This window comes from Corvus moneduloides, chromosome 3 (assembly GCF_009650955.1).
Source record: "Corvus moneduloides isolate bCorMon1 chromosome 3, bCorMon1.pri, whole genome shotgun sequence".
Classification (NCBI taxonomy): Eukaryota; Metazoa; Chordata; class Aves; order Passeriformes; family Corvidae; genus Corvus; species Corvus moneduloides.
In genome coordinates this window covers 26,085,609-26,101,814 of record NC_045478.1, presented here as the reverse complement: position 1 = coordinate 26,101,814, position 16,206 = coordinate 26,085,609, and the positions used below count along the sequence as shown (strand labels likewise).

Below are 16,206 nucleotides of genomic sequence, written 5' to 3'. Positions count from 1 at the left end.
CACTCTCCACGTAGCTGGGGGATAGGTGAGTGTGAATGGAGAAGGAAAGTGAGGAAAGGAATGTGACATGGGGAGCAATGTCACCACTTCTAGGGAATTAATCTGTTAGCATGTGAGGACCTTAGCTGCAGTAGAGAGTCGTCTGTATTTTCAGAGAACAAGGTGTTGCCTTGTGCCACTGGATTGCATTACTGGAGTTACAGGTGTCCTAAGATGAATCCATGCTGCCAGTGAAACAAGGTCTGCAAAATGGCTACTACAGCTGGAACCAGGAGGAAATACAGGGAGGGTGCACAGGCAAACATGGGGGTGAATTCCCACCCACAGGGGTATTGTAGGTGTCAGACCAGCTCGGAAGCCTGAGAAACTCTATTGTGTTCCTTCTCCTGGAGCAGATACAATAGCAAGGACAGGCAAAACTTATAAGAAGGGAGATTTTCTCAAGCCAATCTTGAGAAAGAAGTAGCTTAGATGCGCACTAGTGTGATAGATGTACACCGAATGAGAAAAGAGCATGCTGGCCATAATATTGCCAAAGAAAGATGCAATAATTATCAGCTGATCAGTACAGGCAGGGACTGCCCATGTGGGTGGACATATCTGTCTGGGTTTGGCTTGTTACCAGTTTCCATAAGGTGAAAGTGCAGCTGGCCTTCACAAGTTTTGCTAACGACCTACAGAAATAGTTCCTGGGAACTGCTATGAAGGCCAAGGAGAAAATTTTTGAGTAGAGGGTATTGGAGCAGCTTTTGTTGGGTTGCAGCAGATGAGACCAATGGCATGGAGGGTGCTGAGAAATTCCAAGGTGTGACTAACAATGTCAGGATGCTACACCGGACTGCCAAACCTAGGCTTATAGCTAGGATTCTTCTTTCCTAAAATCAACAGATAGAACCTGGAATCAAATAGATAATCAAGTGCAATCTGGCACTCCTCAAATTGTAAAAGATCTGACCATATGTCACTGTTTAAATTTCCACCAGCCTGCTGGGTACTGAGCTATGATTTCTCAGGAGTAAAGCAAGCTGTGCTCTGTTGCAAAGCAAGTGACCAGAACAAAGCCCGGTTTCCCCCACACAGTGCTCCTTTCAGCACCCAGGCTGTGGAAAAGTTCCTCTCATTCTTGAAAGTATGGCAGACCAAATTAGTTAAAGTTTTACTGTTCTGCCTGAACACTTGAATCTGTGAGATATCCTAGTCTGTAGAAAGAGGAACACATACAGGATCTCCACAGCAGCTGATTATACCAGAAACTGGCTGTTCAAAGCTAGGGCACGGTTAACTGATAGGAATTTATTTTGGAATTACCTGCAGCTGAGGATGGATTCTGTAGATAGGAGACTCCACCTGACCATGGAGAAAAGCAGAGCATGCTGTCAGAGATATCAGAAATGAGTCGCTTCCAACAACACAAAAATTAGAATGCATATTGCAGCAACAGAGTGGGAACAAGGAAAACAGCAATCATAGTGACATACCAAATTCCTGTTCTGAAGCAGAGGGACATGAAAGACAACTCATTTAGCAATTACACATTCTTTAAATCACAAAAGGGAAAATCACGGAATTGTAAGGAAAAGAAAAGCACCACATTCAATATGTGAGTGTCAATCCATGAAATGAGATTTTGCATGCACGTGATGTTCACGCCAGGCAGAACTACAAAATTAAATGTATTTGTACCAGATGCAAAGGCAAGATGAGAAATGGAATATCAGATCAAGAGACAAAAGGAGTGAATGCCTTAGGCTTTGAAAAGTAGTGAAATAAGAAAGCAGAATGGCCATAAACTAAAGTAATTTTTAAATCTCATGATAATACTGTCACTAAGAGATTGTAATTTTTAAACATGACACACAAAAAGCATTCCAACTAAAATTTTAGATAGTCCATAGAAACCAGTGATTCCAGCTAAAGCATGTGAATTTATGATCTTAGTGAAAAAAGCCACAAAAACAAACAAACCAACCAACCAACCAACCCCACAAAACAGGATGGATAGTTTATATGGTCAGAAAGATGAACAAATTAAATGAAAATTTTACCCAGACCTAAGTTTTTTACAGCATCACAACATTAATACTGTTACATTGCCATGGTGGTTTTGTTTCTGTGGAATAACTACCATTAATTTTACCCCAGGAAGTTAATGTGATGGTAGAACATCACCTGTTTTGCAGACTGTCTGATGTGTTACGACAAAAAAAATCAAAGGGGTCAATAAAGTAAATAAAAAACCTAGACTTCACTGCCAAAGAATTACAGCTCACAGCTTTAATAAAGAGATACCAAGAAATAAAGTGAAATATGTATTTGCATACACTCAAGCATTCCAAACAATGATTAAAATGAGCTCAGGCCTCAAAACTTCCACTTGTACTATGTTCTTAACACGGCAGAAAAAGACACATTCCTAGCATTTGATACTAAAACACTGTCCTGGAGAAAAGGAAGAAAAAAGTTAACCAATTACTGGTACTATTCTGTTCAATAGTAAATCATTCAACTACCAGGCTCTCAGCTGAGAACACTGCTTGGAAGCTAATGCAGACGTGGATGAATATCAGTTTTCTCAGGAAGAGGGACTGAGCGGCCTGGCAAAAATATTTACTCTATGCAATACAAGTGTGTGGACATGAACCTCATGTGGCAGAGTCTCTGAAAAAACATGCCCACAACTGCATCTGTCTGCTGGAAATAGCCAGAAAAGTAAAATAGAAAATGAAAAATGAGAATATTGGAGCCAAATGACTGTTCCATTGACACAGAGGAAAAACTGAGACGGTTGCAGGCTGTTGAGTGAGACCAGTTCAAGAAATTTACCATCCCAACAGCAGGATTTGAATATCCCCTCAGTAAGGTGCTTCGATGGTCTGTGTGTCCACCTCCAGTCTGTGCAGTACAGGCAGGAATACACAGCACCTCCCAGGCACTCTGGCAGAGACATCCTGAGAGTCTGTACTGAGTAGTGGCTGCAGCCCATGAGGGCAGGAGTGATGCAAGATACATATTTGTAGCCTGAGAAGAAAGAGGTCAAGACATTAACCAGTGTTTGAGCTTTGAGGTGAACTCTGTACTAATCTGTCTGGTGTACAATCTATGGTGTAGATACGTCTGTGTCATGCAATGGGACAACCAGAGAAGCCTGCAGACTATGTCACCTGACACAGCACTCTAGAAAGAGGATGTTTGGAAAAGGTAGGGAAACAAAACTTATTTTAAAAAGCAATTTTAAAATTTTTAAAAAAGTTGTTCAATGAATGTGACTGAAGCAGCAAAGCTGGGAGAACTACACCACCTACAACTGATTTCTTATCCACAGCAGTTCAGAATTCAGAAGGATGGTAACTGAACAAAAATAGGAGCTCATCAGCTGGTTCAGATCTCAAGGGATATAAAAATAAGTTTTGAGAAAATAATTAAAGAGAAACAAAGGATAAACAAAACCAACCAAGGATTTAAAAGTACTTCCATCTCAAAATATGTCCATCTTCCTTCTAAGACCCAGACCACAGGGGAGAAACTTCCACTTTTGGATACTGAAAGGTGAAGACATCATAAGCATTTCAATGATGTTGAATATAGAGGCAGCCAACTTGAGGATCTGTCAGGACAATCTGAGAACAAAAGCTTGTCTCATTGCTTATTGAAAATAAGCAGCATCCCCAGCGCATTTTTCCACAGGCGGAAACTCATTATAATGACTTGTCTATTTGCAGTGAGTTTATGCTCTGCATCTGGGAGATAATCATATTGCTTCATCCTACTGCCACGGTTATCACATAGAAAGGCTGAACTGGATGATAAAGTTGTTACTTTTAAGTTTAGAGAATGTATTAAAAAAAAAAAAAGGCGAATCTGGAGCAGTATTCCTCAAGGAGTATCAGTAGCATCTTGCTATAAGCACGCATGTTCCTTGGTTCCTGTGGAGCAGCATCATGAAACTCTGTGGTAGTAGAAGTGGGACGAGAAGCATGTGAAGGCAAACAGCTGCAGTGAAGGAGAGGCAGGAAAGCTCCCACCAGCAAGGTGAAACTTTCAGTGTCAGAGAAAATCATGAACTTGAGGCAAGGCACAAAGGCAGCCATGGAAGATAGTGCAACATAGGAGGTTGGTGAGACAAGTAACTCAGCCCATGTAAAGCTCCACTGACTGCACCTGACATCACTTAAAGGTTGTCGTCATTGAAAGATGACACCAATGAGCCAAAGGAAGACTGATGGCAGCACCGACTAAAGCACCTTCTTTGTGTGCTGGTAAAACAATACAAGAAAGGAGCCTGCCCTGGTGACAGGGGACACCCCTGTGTTCCTGCTGCCAGCCACCGCCCTGCAGCAGAGCCTGGCAGCTGGACAGTGGTGGGCAACCCCTGCAGGGACAGCTGCTTTCCTCAGCGCTGCTCTGCAGGGTTTGCTCAGCCTCCTCCAGAGAGAGAGCCTGAATGCGAGATGCCTTTTACAACTCCAGGCCTTTTTCCAGTCCTCAATCTCTTGTTGTAGATGGCTGCTGAAGAACTGCTAAAATATGTCTGTGGTTATGGTCTGCCAGACTGTCCTCCCAAATAAATCTCACAGATGAAGTTGAATTAATTTAACCTATAGGCTCACGTAAATTGGTAATATACATAATTTATTTTAAAAATCCATAATCTTTTCCTAAGTGGTCAACACCAAGTACTTGCAAGGAAAATTGAAGAAATCTTCCAAATCCTTGCTAGTCAAGTCATAAATATATGGTTTAATAACTCTTTCTAAATGTATTGTAACATATGTCAGATGTTATATAGAAATAAGAATTAAATAGCAGATCTTGAAATATTATTTCTTTCCTACGTTTTTTATTTTGTCTTGATTAGTGTTCAACTTTCATGACATATCACAGCAACACCCTTGTAGCACAAGAGTACAGAGAAATAAGTAGTACAAAGCTTTGCCTGCAAGTAGTTAAATGTGTGATTCTCTCGAACTTCATTTTTTGGGTGTATTATTATGAAATTATCTGTGTCTTTTGTTAATCTTTACATTATTATTTAATTCTTGTTTTAGCTCTATTAATATAGTATAAAGAAGAAATACTCCATTTTCTCTAATGAAGAAAATTAAAAATCAATTGCCAAGACATCTCATTTATAAAAAGTAATTTTAAAAGCAATGAGGCCATGATTTTGAATTGTGTGACAAATCATTTCATGTTTTAGAGCACACAGTAGTCAAGGGTGATTTGTTTAGCAAATTCAACTCAGTTTTCTAATGCAGCTCGTATTCCGTTTGTCCTGACGTTACTATCTCCATTTTCATTGTAGCACAGTAGGAAAATACATGAAGACCTGACGTTTCTTACAGATGTTTCTATTTCGGATTTATTGTGTTCCCTTCTTCTCTGGTCTAACATCTCATTTGAACCTGTTGGTTGCCCTCCCAGTACAGTGCCCTCAGTTCAGATTCCTGAAAGCCCTGGTGCTGACTTCCAGGCACCCCTCTGTCGGGGTCTTTTTCCATGGAGGATGTTTTGCTTCTTTCTCCCTCACAGTCTGAGTCACAACATGGGGCAGTGGGGCTCTGACTATGCAGCCAGAGCACCATGCAGCCAAATGTCTCAAGTGCTCTGCAAATATCCACAAACTCTTCCTTTAGAGGTGAAAATATAACATGAGAATTTAAGATCACAGGTATTTTATAAATAAGTAAACTAAGGACATGGAGGCTAAATCACTTTACAAGGGCCATACATATACACAGAGCCAGAAATAACAATGAAATATATTTTGCTTTTGAAAGTCTATGAAATAGAGTATCAGGTAGATTTTACTTCTCTCACTGCCCAGTAGTCTTTGATAAATCCTTAACTGGCATAACTACAGTGCCCTCCTGAAAACATTGAAACCTTCCTGGTTTCTTGAAAGAGAAAACTGATTCACCTTTTCTGTCCTTAGCAAAGGGAACAAAGTTTTTCATGCATGGGATCACTGAGGATCAAACCCAAAAAAATCTCTATATTATCAACCCTGTGTTTGGAATAAATCCAAAACAGCCCCATACCAGCCACTGTGAAGAAAATGAACTCTACCCCAGACAAAACCAACACAATATTTTATTAAGCTTGGCTGGTAGTGACATTCAGAGTAGGTCAGCCACATGCTTTAAAAGATTTCAGGGCAAATCCATTGGTTTTAACAAACGTACCTTGGTGGGTCTTTTTTCTTCAGTCTGCCATTGAGACAGGAAAATGCAGATAGCCCAACCTCCTTTTCTATACTGCCCTGGTGCACCTGGTAAGCTCTCAGAGATACCAGCAATGTTTGAAATGGCTGAGCACCGTTTCTTCTGAAGTGATGGAGCAGACCCCTCTTTTGCTCACCTTTGTTACATGCAGAGCAAGAGATATCTAGTGGGTAAGCAGTGACTCAAAGACCCCTTAACAGCTGCTGAGCTGTTCAATCAGTTTGGCCCTAGGAATATAGAGCCAGAGTTGCAAGAGATGTACAAAGAGCCTGTGAGCAGAGTTACATGGCTATAAACTTGGTATGAGACGAGATTGAGCAAAGCAAATCAGATGCCACAAGCACGATTTGCTTTCTGTTAGAGATGTCTCTAACATCACAGGCTATCTCTAAGCTATATTTTCCACTGCCTTGCTGGCTTGCAAAACTTTTAATGGAACAAGTTTTTCTGGCAGAAGAACACTGATTTTTATCTTTAATAAGCAGCCTCTCTATCATTTAGCTTCAGGAAACAGCTTCCTGGTTGTAAACTGCTTGAGACTGCTGACAGCCAGGCAACTTCAAAAGCAGCCAGGAGCGACTTTCTTGCTAACTTTGGGAAGGAATTCAAAAATGCTGAAAGGTGCAGATGATTCTGTTATGGAGCAGGAGGACTCTGCTTCCCGACATGGAGAAATGACGAGTTGGGATATCAATGACATCAAGCTTCCCCAGGTATGTATCTGGATCTTAGAAATTCTTTTAGTTCTGACCAGTCATCTCCACCACTGATCTTAAATGCTTTCTCAGTCATCTGTGCCTCCTTGCTGTTATTCTCTTTGTCACCTCAAGTTATGGGGGAGTGTTTTGCTAGAAAATATTGAGAAAATATTGACATTTCAGAAGCATTGTTTTCCCTGGTGGATTAAGTCCAGACAAAGCAGAGGGAAAAAAGGTGCCTCCTGCTGTGGGCACTTAATTAGAGCTGTCCAGGAATTGCTTTTTGCCCTGGGTAGTGCTTTATGAGAGGGGAGCACAGCATCCACAACTGCCTTGCAACTGTGGGTGCTCAGTCTTGCTGCAGATTGGGCTCCAGCTCCAGGGCTGTCTTCCCACATGGAGGTAAGTCTTTTCACGAGCACCTAGGGAAACCTCACTTCATGTTTGCAGATTTGCTGAGAGGCACAACAGTGATCTTCCCCTCCCTCTGTCCTTTTCTAGTTCTCTTAGCTAGAAGTTTCAACCATGCTGTTCACTGAAAGCCCACACACCCTGCACACCAATGTCACCTCCCTGTCCCTCAGCTCTGCATAGTTCTGCCAGATTCCTCCTGCTGCAGTCCTTCAGTATGCAGCTCTGCCTTTCACCTCCCAACCCTGCCTTCTTACTGGATCCCAGCCTCTTCCTACTATGACAGTGCTGTTTGCCCAAAGCCTCTATGTTCTGGGATGTCCCCTTCCCTGCCCTTCACCCCAAGGTCCCCTTCACCTGCATTTCATTTTGGAGGCTTCATTGACACCCTTCCCTACACTATCCAGTGGCTACCAGGGGGGCGTGGGAGTTTTTCTCTTCTTGGTTGGTGTGCTGTCGTGCCTCTCTGTCCTGGGATTAGCAATTTAAAGGAAATTTCTACCGAGCTTTTGTATGCCTTACAAGAACTTTTCTCTCAAAACCATCATAGGGTGTGGTAGATGCTTTACAGCTTACTACATTTTACTGTATTGACTGTACCCACTGATGTACGCTGATGTACTGATGTGATGTGTGCTTGGGCCTTTGGGGTTTTTTTCCAAGTTTTATTTTTATTGCTCCTTACTGTGCTGTCCTTGAGGTTTAGTGCTTGTTAGGGGGATTTTTTTGGTTGTTTTTATTCTTTTTGTTTGGTTGGTTGGGTGAGTGAGAACAAGCTCCTGGCCAGGCCTTCCTGATGCTCTGGTGCTCATGGGGAGCCACAGAGATCTGGGTTTTCCCTGCCTTATCGCCACTGCTCCCTCCTGACAACCAGCATCACCTGGAGTCACCTAGGCTAGAGGACACCCAGCAGAGGTCCAGCTCTGTTCAGCTCCTGGACAAGCTCTTCTCTTCCCCAGCCTAAAATGTGGCTTGCTTTCTTCTTTCCACAGCATGTAAGCCAGACAGACTGGTTTCAAGAATGGCCAGATTCCTATGTAAAACATATCTATAGCTCAGAGGATAAAAATGCTCAGAGGCACCACAGCAGCTGGGCAATGAGAAACACCAACAACCACAACTCTCGCATCTTAAAAAAGTCCTGCCTTGGGGTGGTGGTTTGTGGTAACGACTGCTCGACCTTGGACGGGAGGAAGATTTACCTAAGACCAGCCATTTGTGATAAAGCCAGGCAAAAACAACAGCGTGAGTACGAACATGGCAGTTCATCATATGGCAGTTCATAAGTGAACACAACAGAGCAGAAATCAAAGTATAGGATACCCTTTGGATTATCCAGCCTTCCTTCTGCCATTCCTTATATTCCAAAGCAACTCTTGATTTGGAACAGTGCATTTTACACTTCTTACTGTTGGGATGCAGCCATCTGCTTGCTTATTTTCTTTTTTTTTCCTAATCATTTTTTCATCTCTGTTTCTGCTGGTTAGGGATGGGTTCCCAGCCTTCTCAGGCCCATGAGTGAGGGTACTGAGAAAGCTGTGCAGTGCAGGCAGCTTCCTGCCCTGCTGTTTCTGCCCACCTGAGTGTTCATATTGCACTGGCCCAAGAGTAACTCAGGAGGCAAATCTTGCAGGAAAGAAGTTGCTCATAAACTGTGATGACTGGAAATCTGCCTCATAGTCACGTCACTGGAGCAAGACAATGCAAATAGAGAACATGAGCTGCAGGCACACTTTTAACAAGACCATTCCAAACAATTGTGATTGCTCAGTAGAGCTAGCACATACTGATTTCTGGATCTGATGTACATTCTGGCTAAAGAAAGGTATTACTCAAGCACTCACTGAGGGCAGAACAATGTTCTCTAGAAAAGCCAAGACAAGTATACATATGACATTCCAAACACTGACAAGAGAAAATCTAAAACTGACCATGATAATAAATGATAAAATTGTAATAACATTGTAATAGAAATAAATTTTTAAAATTAAATTTAATAATGGACAGAATAAAGGCAATGATTAGTTTGTTTGTGTTGAATTTGCTTATGTTTGGAAGTTTTCTGCATGAAGTTTCTCTCAGTGTGATTTCTGAGCACCAAACAAGAAGTGGCAATCTGCCATCAATGAACCATTGTATCACATGGGATTCATCTAATCAGTGCTGCTCAGAAAATGTTTCCCTCTATCTTTGCTCCAGGGACATGCTGTCCAAACTGCAATGGACCTCTGCGACTCCTTTCCTGCCGAGGCCATGGTGGTTACCCAGTTACCAACTTCTGGAGGCATGAAGGCCAGTTCATATTTTTCCAGGTTGGTATAAAATTACCTAACGTTATGCAAGTTAATCTTAAAGACTGATATTTTAAGTTTTATTCAGCAAATTTTTTCTTCCAACAAATAGGGGTTATTGAATATGGCAAGGTCAAATGACTGTAAGGAGAACAATTTTCACAAGGTCCTAGCAACCTGATCTAACTCTGAAGTTAGTCTTTCCTGAGCAGGAGGTTGAGCTAGAAGGCCCTTCCAGCCTCAGTTAGCCTATGCTACTGTGATTTTACAGCATAGTATATTTTTTATTTAGGCTTCTGTGAAAACCTGTTGATTTTGAAGCATTTTGCCTCAGGTACATAGGAACCAACAAATCCTCAGAAATACCATGTTATGTCCTCTCCTCCATAGCGGCTGTCTATGGAAAATGCCATCTGTGTATTATATGTAACTTATATCTGGAACACAGTGTATGCAAGTGTTTAAATAATGGGCACTATTTCTGGAAGCTGTAGTCCTAGTTTAGTAACATAACCACTTTCCTGCTTTCCAGTCTTTTCTTACGTGCAGGCTAAATAAAATTAATTCTCTGTGGAAGCTAATGGAAATTAATGTTCTGATAAACATGTCTAAACCGTGAGAAGAATGAAAGTGACTGCACTGTAGCCAAACTGCAGAAGACCTCATAGCTTCAGCTGGGGCTCTGTTGTGGGGACCATCTTCTCCAAATAAATGTGGGGCCCTGATTTTATGATTTCAGAGAGTTCCTACCCCATCCCACTTCATCTGGGATATGTTCATTATTTGAGTTCACAGTAACTAAATCCTGTTAAATACAAAGCATTAAATTAGACCATAATGTGTGGGTTTGGCCTGTGCTATAAATTCTGCTCCCTTAAGATTATTAACAAGGTTTCCTCTACCTTTAACACATCATAATTCTTTCTGAAGTCCAAAGGAGCTCATGACCACCCACGCCCAGAAACAAAACTAGAAGCAGAAGCAAGAAGATCAATCCAAAAAGCAAAGACAGCTTTCTCTCCATCTTCTCTAAGATTAAAAAGAATCCAGGAGATTGAGGTAACCCTTGCTATTGGTCAATGAAATTTTGGTCAAACAATATGTGGTTCAAGGCATGGTGGAGGCTATCTGGGCTTTGGGTCTGGATGGGAGCAGGCTTTACATCTCCACATTCTGTATGCTCATGATCAGTACAAGAAGGACCAGGGCTGTCCTGAGCATCCTGCTCTCCTTAGCACTGTCATCCACTGCCAACACCCCCTCTCCAGAGCAAATTTGTGCCTGGTGGCAGCAGGAGATTACATCTACGCTGGTAAACAAAGCAGGGCTGCAGGGCAGGCTAAGTTTCATCACCATGCACGTGGAACTTCCTGTGCATCAGTTTCTGCCCATTGCCTCTTGTTCCTATTTCTTGGCACCACCGAGAAAAACGAAGGCATCCTCCGCCCCTGTTTGTTCCCCTTCAGTTTTGCCACGGTTAAGAAGGGGAAGGTGCATCACCTATACCTGGTTTGCCCTCTTTGCTCCCTGGGTGTCCAGCAGGGCTTTGAAGGCAGAAGAGTGCTCTGAATGACTTTTTGAAGCATTGATGTTAAAACATCCACTCTGATGGGTGTGGAAACACTTGTGAAAGCATCTCCAGAGATCCCTGGGACTGCTGCATGCCTGATGGGGGAAATCAGGCTGAGTGGTGAGGCTGCCTCCAGTGGCCTTACTGGAAAAGGCTGTGTTACACTCAATTGTCATCACCAGTATTCACATGCAGTTTGACTTTTGATATGGTGCATTCCCCCATCCTGGTGTTAGGGACAGTAATCCACACCCCTTCAGCCACAGACAGAAGGGATAATTGGTCTGGGTGGGGACAGATTTCTTAAATGGATGACATGGAGAAGCAAGGGGGTCTGGGAACCCAAAAAATAGATAGAAAGTGCACAGGAAGTTAAAGCCATTTGAATAGAATGTGAATTTAGAAGCTGCAGCTATTTCTACTGGAAATACTCAGGAGGACACTAAAAACCAGAACATCTTGACACAAGTGCGTGGGAATAAAAGCATAAGAAAAAACAGCTGAGCTGTCTAAATGTCTAACAAATATAGCAACAATGTTTTTCCTATAACTCATTTAGTTCTGTCTCCATGAACGCTGAAATAGTTTTCACCTAGGAAATATTACTGAGCCACTGGCTTCTTTGTTTCTTGTATAACTCAGCCTACTGGTCAGCCTGCTTGCTTAGGTCAAGTCCCCTGTAGACATGCCTTCATCTTTCCCTTCCTAAAACATCTTCCTGAGGCTTTCACTTTCAATTGTGTGGGAGTAGAAACAGACTAAAGATGTCACAAATGTCTAATAGCCTGCAATTTGGCTGTTCTGACTCTGTACAGTCAGACCATTTACCCACAGCTGGCTTACCAGTTCATGGCTCTCCAGCAGGTTTTCCTTGGGAATTACACATCATATTTGCGTTTTGCCAAAACTAGCTATGATAGAACTAACTCAGGAGTCTGGTTTGTCACACAGAACCTGTGTCGCTGAATCTGCAAAAATATATTCTGAAAAGATTCAGTTTTAATGTGCTTATAAGAGATGAGGGAGGAGAACTTTAGAAAAAGGTATGAGCCCAAAATAGAGCAAGTGATATATAGGATGTTCTCTCTATAGCATCATCGGGACTGTAGCTGAAGATGGGCTGGGTCCTACACCAGACTGCTGGAATTTTTTCTCATAGTGAGTGGAGAACAGCTGAAAGGAGGTTTGCTGCTCCAGCAGTCTGCAAAATCACTATAATTAAATGGATGAAAACACAGAATTATAAAGAAGAGAGACCTGCAGGTGCTCATCAGAAATGAGTGTTCTGAAAGGAATTCACGTTTCCATAATTATAATCCAATAATTGAGGCAATTAAAGAAGTTGTGAAATATCCAGAACAAAAGACCCAGAAGAATAATTCTTGTGTGCTGATCCCTCTCTGAATGAAATTTCTGTGTCTGGGGTAAAAAAATGTAAAGAAAGGAAAATTTATTAGTTAGAAATAGACTCTAGAAAAGCTGAAGCAGAATATTATTGTGGTGAAAAGATCACTTCAAAACAATCAGTTTAAAAAATCATACTTAGCTTTTCCAAACTCCATAGAAAAAAAATTAATTCTGTGGTGTCTAATGTATTAGCATAATTTCATTTTTAGGTCCTTCTTCAGTATATGCTGGCAGTGGATCCCAAGGGCTGTCAACACAAGGTCTAAACAACTCTTTCAGTGTAAAACAGGCTTTGGGCAAAAACTGGTGAAACAAATGCAGAGCTGTGAGCTGGGAGCCTTGTTTAGTTTGCCCCTACAGCCCATGGGCAGCCCCACTATGGTGGGGGAGGTTCTGCTATGCCATCTGCTTTGTTACCTGTGTTCCTAGAACCACAGAATGGTCAAGGTTGGAAGAGGCGTCTAAGATCATCAAGTCCAACCATCACATTAGTTGAGTGCCTTTGTAAGCATCTCACAGAGAAGAGGTGCTACACCACACCTTGTTTTACTAACCCATGCCTTGCTTTCCCAAGTCTCTGACAGGTGCAGTGCCGACACAGGAAGCTTTGCCTTTGGTTCTTTCCAAGCTGGATGCTCACACATCACCTGCTAATTTCACGGGACATTTAAGCAAAAGCTTCCAGGAGCCAACACTGAGCAGCTGCTCTGGCCATCTGCCATACCCAAGGACAGCCAGGGAGGATGGGGCCTCCAGAGAGGCACCAACCTGGAGCCGAAGCCTGTCCCTCGGGAGGACCCCCAGAGCCGAGAGGCTGTGCAGTGTCCCTGCTGTGCCCTGCACAGCCCCTTCCCCCCAGCAGTGTGCCCACCTCAGCACCCAGCACATCCTGCCCATAACAAAGGGTGGCCACAACCCCTTCAGGTCTAACATGGGCCCTTTAGGAGATGGATCCTGTGGGGAAAAATCCCTGCTGACCTACAGTGGCAGCTGCCTCTCTCTGCCCCCCTACCCCGCGCCTCAGGGCAGCCCCTGCCCCGTGGCGAGCGAGGCCCAACCCCACCGACAGCTCTCGGTGCCTCCAGGGGGAAGCGAAGGAGACAGAGGCGGGGGAGGCCACCAGGTGTGTCTCAACTACTGCAACAACGACATGTTTTTTAACCTGTACCCACTACGGTGACTGGGTTTAAACACCCCTACTGGCCCTTCCTCTGGCAATGGGTCCAATTCTCCATCCCTGTGGCAACAGAGACGTGAATGTTCTACCACAACAGGTCTAGTTTTAGCTCCTCTTGCAGGCCCCAGGAAGGGGGGGCTTGTCTTTGTTCCTTTTTATTTAACAGTCATATTCCCCCCCACTGTTTCATGGAACTAATAAAAGGTATCAGCTCCTCTTGCAGATTGCCTCGCTGCCATTCTGGTTTAGTAGCATTTCAACCCTCCTTGATACACAGCTTGTTCAAGCCTGTGGGACTGTGGAAGGTGTAGATGGATGACCTCAAGGACCACAACTCTCATGCACAACCTTCTGCACTCTTCCAGCTTCTTCAGTCAGTCCCTCTTCAGACCTAAGTCCCTCCACTACACCAGCCTTGCACATGTGTTGTATAGAGCTGGATGCAGCACTTCGCATGGGATCTCATGAGAATGAAGTAGATGGGAAGAATCCTCCTCCTCCACCTGTGGCCACATTTCTTTTGATGCAGCCCAGGATACAGCTGGCCTTCTGAGCTGCATATGCACACTGCCATATTGTGTCCAATACACCAACTGCCTAAGTCCTTGTCTGCAGGGCTGGGCCCAGTTTCATACATGTATATATTCAAGGTGCCTTGCTGCTTTTTCCAGCCGCTTTTCATTTCTTTCATTGCAGACTGTAAACAAAACTTCAGCATCCATTCCACACATCACCCCTTTTGCTGACCACTACCATAAGCTGTATTTCAGCAGAACCCATCAGTTCTCTACATTTGTTTAAAAAACTAGGCTGCCAAATAGGAATTTTCTCGCCTGAACTTAGTGGCTCAGGCACCTTCGGCAAAGACTCCTTTACCTTTTCCCATAACTGAAATCTGCATGACTTTCCTGCATGACTGGCCTCTGCTGCTCTCTGGACTGGGTTTCAGGGGCCACGAACCTCCCCTGCAGAGGCAGACACTGACACATACCCCTGCTGCAGGGAAGAGCTGAGCGATGTCATGTATGGAGCCACATGAAAGGGCTGGTTCCTTTAACCACCAAAGGTAGAGAGCCTCAGCTCCAGCGGCTGCCCAGCTGTAACCATGCCCTGCCTTGCCTGGGGAGCAAGTCATGCCCCAGAGATATGAGGAGAAATAAACCTTTCAGTGGGATGAGTCTGGGAAGACAGCATTATAAAACAAGTGGCAATAAAAACTTCACAGTACCTCAGAATGGGATGTATCTTGTGTTCATCAAATAGGTTCAGTCTTACCGTGCTTTTTTTTTTGGTGCTATTTTTTACCCTTTTAGATTCTCTCTTTTCTTTTTTTAAGATTTTGGAATAGATTAGTTGCTAGGGAAACCACTCTCCTGGTGAAGGGTGTAGTTCAGAGACATTTACAAGACAAGAATGAATTGTATTTATAGAGCGTTTCAAAATGTTTACTGGAATTTGTGAAATGGGGTGCATAATGATTTAAGTGGAAAAAAATCTAAATGTAGATCACAAAATAACAGTGTACTATTGTACATGAAAGTCAACTCTCCAAACTTTTTTTTAGTCAGTGAGTTTCTCCCACACTAATTCCAAGCTCGGCATGCTTTATGATGATTTTTCAGATCATTACCTCAAAGAAGGAAACTTTGATCAACATTTGTAAAAACCTCTACCTCTAAGACAGAAAAAGAGAAATTAATAGGAGCCATGAACACTTGTGCTTCAGGAGGTGATCTGCAGGATTAGGGACAGGCAGGGCCCCCAGGGCTGGTGTCCCATAGCTGGGATTCCTCTGCAACTGCCAAACCGGCCACACCAGTGAGGGACCGAGCAGGGCATGACCCCTGCCACTGCCATCTGGCTCTGTCTCACCTTGTCTCTCCTCTGGATTCCTTGCCTCTCCACTGCAATGCTGCCAGCATCACCTCTCAGCAACTGTGCCATACAGATGGGAAGCTCCTTGGTAATTGTTCCCACACCAAAGTTCTATCAGTTCCCTTTACACTCCCCAACCACTTCCTCTGCTTTTAGAAACTTCCAGCAAAGGGAATTTAATAACTAATCCTGTTCCATGGCTTCTCCGTTCCAATCCCAACTGTTCGCATTTTTTCACTCATCTGATTTTCTTTCCTGCAAATCAATCATTTCTTCAAGTCTTTTAAGATGGGTAGCATCCAGTTACTAAGTTTCACAGGCTTCCTAAAGGACTATTACAACCAAACCTCCCTAAAAGATAATTACTACCAACATTTCTCCCTGCCTGAGAAGGAAGAACCTTTTTGTTGGTTTGCCTTTGAGTCTGAATCAAAAGGTTTACAAAATGAAACCTATTCCTGTGATCTCAGCTCCCCTCAGTAGCTCCCTGACATAGAAGAGCCATAGAGGAGCTGCCTTCTTGCAGCTTCCAGGCTTGTAATCCTGTGCAAGCAGG

General features: G+C 43.2%; 1 protein-coding gene across 1 annotated transcript; it reads left to right on the top strand.

Annotated features, from left to right (window-relative positions):
* The first annotated feature begins 6,724 nt into the window (after positions 1-6,724).
* GCM1 (glial cells missing transcription factor 1) lies at positions 6,725-13,778 on the top strand. Its single transcript, XM_032101523.1, has 5 exons — positions 6,725-6,934; positions 8,323-8,575; positions 9,530-9,642; positions 10,552-10,680; positions 13,173-13,778. Exons 1-5 carry the CDS (start codon positions 6,833-6,835, stop codon positions 13,776-13,778), a joined length of 1,203 nt encoding a protein of 400 aa, XP_031957414.1. The 5' UTR covers positions 6,725-6,832.
* The last annotated feature ends 2,428 nt before the right edge of the window (positions 13,779-16,206 follow it).

Coding starts and splice junctions, on each gene's coding strand:
- GCM1 (XM_032101523.1), top strand. CDS start 6,833: ATGCTGAAAGGTGCAGATGATTCTGTTATGGAGCAGGAGGACTCTGCT. Junction 8,576..9,529: donor AGCCAGGCAAAAACAACAGC/GTGAGTACGAAC, acceptor TCTTTGCTCCAG/GGACATGCTGTCCAAACTGC. Junction 10,681..13,172: donor AAAGAATCCAGGAGATTGAG/GTAACCCTTGCT, acceptor TGCTTTCCCAAG/TCTCTGACAGGTGCAGTGCC.